This window comes from Echinops telfairi, unplaced genomic scaffold, assembly GCF_000313985.2.
Source record: "Echinops telfairi isolate 266 unplaced genomic scaffold, ASM31398v2 ScPeMD7_3;HRSCAF=10, whole genome shotgun sequence".
NCBI classification, from domain to species: Eukaryota; Metazoa; Chordata; class Mammalia; order Afrosoricida; family Tenrecidae; genus Echinops; species Echinops telfairi.
Window position 1 is genome coordinate 62956299 of NW_022103899.1, and position 3900 is coordinate 62960198.

Here is a 3900-nt window from a genome sequence, read left to right on the forward strand (position 1 = left end):
CTCATCGACTGATGCCCAGACCATGTTTCTTCTTCGTTCTCTTCCCTTATAATGATGGTGATGGTAAATAACGGTCTTTTTAAGATTGGCTGAGCTTGCCAAGCACCATGCTCTCTCGTTTTGTCCACGTCTTGCGGTGTTTGAGAGAGTTGCCATTATTGTTGGTTGATGCCTAAAATTGCGTAGCGTGAGTGTACCAGAGCCAGCGTAGCCTTTCCTCTGTTGCAGGTGTGTGGTGGTTCCCGTGTTTGTGCGGTTATTTAACCTTCTTAATCTCTTTTCCACCCCTGGAGTGTGTCTGCTGAGGGGCATACGCTCTGGGACCGGCCAGCCTTCCCCCAGGCCAGCTCCGGGCAGCTGTGCTCTCGGTGGCAGCATGTCCTTCCTCCCTTGCGTCCGTCCGTTACACACAGCAGTCACCGACATAGCCATTCCCGCAATCAGTGCTTCACTTCCCCGGATTTTCTTAGTCCTGTCTCTGTAAGACCCCCCATGCCTTTACGAGTCTGGAGCCATCATATTGAGCCCCCCTTCTGATGCCAGTCGCACCCACGGACCTAATGTTCTCTATTTCACTCCTGTACTGGGTCTCTGGGTGCTAATAGCCACTCGATGGCTGCACGGAACTCACAGCGTTTCAGGATTCAAGGGTAGCTGTTTGCCAGGACCTGTGACAAAGCTTCAGGTCTGCTGCTCAGTGCCCAGAGGGGCACACCACTCCGCTGTCAGCCTCATGGCGAAAGGCCCCAGCCCCATGGGTCAGCACGCTCAGCTCCCCCGGCAAAGTGCTCAGAGGCGCCCCACTCCGCAAGCCAGCCTCCTGCACAGAAGCACCCAGCTGAGTTGCTCCGTGGGCGGGAAGCCGCTGCTCTGGCTCCGGGTTCTGCTGCGGCTGCTCCTCTGATGCTGTAGCCGCCCTGTCTGCTGGACCCAGGATCCTGTGCAGAAATCTCGGATCCAGAGGATGTGTTCCACTCCTGGCTCTCCCCTCCTGCTGCTTCTCCAAGGGTGAAGCCTATCAGTGTCTTCCTCCAGTGTCTTACGAGCCCAGTACAGGGAAGTTGGCTGATGGGAGTTAGACTCTGGGTGGAGGAGCCGCATTCAGTAGCTCACTACCCTGCAGCATGACTCTTCATCTCAGTGGGAGCGAGCGAAGGTGGAGAAGCTGAGCCAAGCCCTGGGCCCTGCGGTGCAGAGCCAGATGCTCAGCTCCAGAGCACAGCCTCCCGACCACCCACTGAGTTTCCCCGGCCCTTCATGCTCAGACAGCCCTCATGTCGTCCTAGTACTTGGAAACGGGCTTGTTCTTCCTTTGTCAAAACTCAGTCAGGGGACGGAGCCCTCAGATGCCCGGCTCAGGGACCCGCTTGCTCAGGGAAGGTTGATGGTGAGACGCAGGAACTGCGCGGGAGGGGCATCAGAAAACCGAGGGAATCGCACTTTCAGTTCCCTTGTCCTGTGACCTTCCTGGAGGCCCCTCACTTAAAGTCTGTCAGGGTTGTGCTTTTGAAAGCGCTCCCTGGCGACACGGCAGGAAACTTCGAGGGAAATGTAGACGGTGCGAGGGTTGCGCTGTCTTAGAGCCGTGTCACGGCCATTGTTGCTGACTCATGGGGACCCCTGGGGTTTCCCAGTTTATTGAAAAGGCCAATACCCTCTGTCGAGTGGAAAGAAATCAGTTGGACGTATTTGTTCGGGTCTATTCCTAGGCTCTCTGTTGGGTTTTATTGATCGATGTGCCAGGCGGGCTGCATTGTGGCTCGGTAACAAGGCCTGGAACTGGGTCGATCAATTCTGCCCCATTTCTGTCTTTCAAAATGAGCTTGGCTATGCTAGTTTCTTTGCCTTTCCATATACATTTTAGAATAATCTTAAAAAAGCCAAAAAATCAAGCCTAACTCACTGCCATCGAGTGGATTCCAACTCATAGCAGCCCTATGGGACAGGACAGCTCTGTCCCTGCAGGCTTCATCCACTTCTTGACCGGAGTAGAAAGCCTCATCTCCCTCCCAGATAGGACTGGTGGTTTTGAACTGCTGACCTTGTAGTTAGCAGCCCAAGGTGTGCACTCGCTACACCACCAGGTGATCTTATACCTACACGAGATTCCGCTGAGATTTTGATGGGCATCACATCCGGCCTCTATGTCAGTTTTCTGCCTTAGTCTTTCCAGCCCGTGAACATGGGCTGTCTCTCCTATCTGACTTCTTTCATCAGCTCTGTGGATTTCAGCACGCAGGGCCTACACGTGCCTCGTTACGTTTACACCCACGTATTTTGTTTCTGAAAGGTGATCGCCACAGGGCCAATAAGGAGAGTAGAGATACCAGCAGGATTAGGGGAGGGTGAGGGTAGAAAAGGAGACCCGATCCCAGGGGTCAACTAGAACCCTCTCCCAGGGGGACGAATAACGGAAAAGTGGGTGAGGGTGACGGAGGAAGATGTACGATAAGGAAAAAATAATCTATAACTTATCAAGGGTTTGTGAGGGAGGGAGGGAGAGAGGGGAAGAAATGGGGAGCTGATGTCAGGGGCTCAAGTGGGAAGAGAAGGCTTTGAAAATGGTGATGGCGGCATATGTGCAAATGTGCCTGACACACTGGATGGATGGATTGTGATCAGAGTCGTAAGAGCCCCCAATAAAAGTATTTAAAAAGAAACGGGATCGTCGGGGGCATTGCTCGTTCATCGCCGACTGTCGGTGCCGTTTGCTTTGTGTGTACACCTCACGTCCCGCCCTTCATGAGTCACACGTCAGTCCATGAGCTTCCCGCCGTGTTTTCAGTCCCGCTGCCTGGCATCTCCTGTGTGCTTGCCGGCGGTCGCACAGAGGCCAGGCTCCTTCGATGAACAGGGTGACCCTCTGTTCATCCGCCCATTCGGCAGGCACTCGAGGACAGACCATAGACAAGACATTAGTGACCTGCAGCGGACAGCGTCTCGCTGGCGTTGGCAGTGGGGGGAAGTTGGGGCCTGGGGCCCCGGGGCCCTGGGAGATGGCTGGGATGGTGCTCAAAAGGCTCCTGGAGAAACGGCCGTCTTCTCAGGAGAAGTTCCTCATCCTGACCGACGCCACCAGCCCCTGAATCCCAGTGCGGTCTGGGAGAAGAACTCAAAGGGAGTACAGGTCCCCACCCGCCTCCCTCCCCTTCCTCACCCAAGATTCCCACCCTGTCAGCCCTCAGCCACACGTGGTCTTGAGACCCCTCCTACGCTGCTTCCCTCCTGTGTCTGGCGCACCCCCTACCGACTCCTGGGGAGCTGGTCGCAGGGCTGCTTAGTACAGACAGGTGGCCCCTCTGCGTAACCAGACCCAGGGCCACTCCCTCGAGGGAGCCCATTGGGAAGGTCACTGAGGGCGCTAAGCCTGTGAGGTGTGGCCCTCAGACAGCTGTGCAGACAGAGGCCCCCTGCCCGGGGACGGGAGGCTGGAGTGTTGAGGAGCCCGCGTCCAGGTGCCTGACCGCCCACGCACCCTCCTCTGCGTGTGTCAGAGTGGCGGTGAGGGCCTACGATCGGAGGCCTGCTCCCCATCCGGGTGCAGGGCATGTGTGAGTGGCCCCGTGCTCCTGGGCTGAGCCCTGTCTCCCGGCCCGCTGCAGGAGAAGTCGCTGGTCTACGAGTCAGCCTGGCGGAAGGAGAAGGACATCGCCTGCAAGGAGATGGAGAAGCTGCGCACGTCCATCCAGACGCTGTGCCGGAGCGCGCTGCCCCTGGGCAAGATCATGGACTATCTCCAGGAGGACGTGGATGCCATGCAGAACGAGCTGCAGCTGTGGCACAGCGAGAGCCGGCAGCACGCCGAGGCCCTGCAGCAGGAGCAGAGGTCAGCTTGGGGAGTGGGGTGTACTGGGGGCCCTGCAGCAGGAACAGAGGTCAGCTTGGGGAGTGGGGTGTACT

The 3900-nt window shown here is 57.0% G+C and overlaps 1 protein-coding gene across 1 annotated transcript in view; it reads left to right on the forward strand.

Moving 5' to 3' along the window:
- Positions 1-3900, forward strand: part of TRAF3IP1 (TRAF3 interacting protein 1) — a 33284-nt gene that overhangs the window by 20725 nt on the left and 8659 nt on the right. Inside the window, exon 16 of the mRNA XM_045294461.1 lies at positions 3603-3875. Within this exon, the coding sequence (XP_045150396.1) occupies positions 3603-3875 (273 nt within the window). The remainder of the gene's footprint in view (positions 1-3602; positions 3876-3900) is intronic.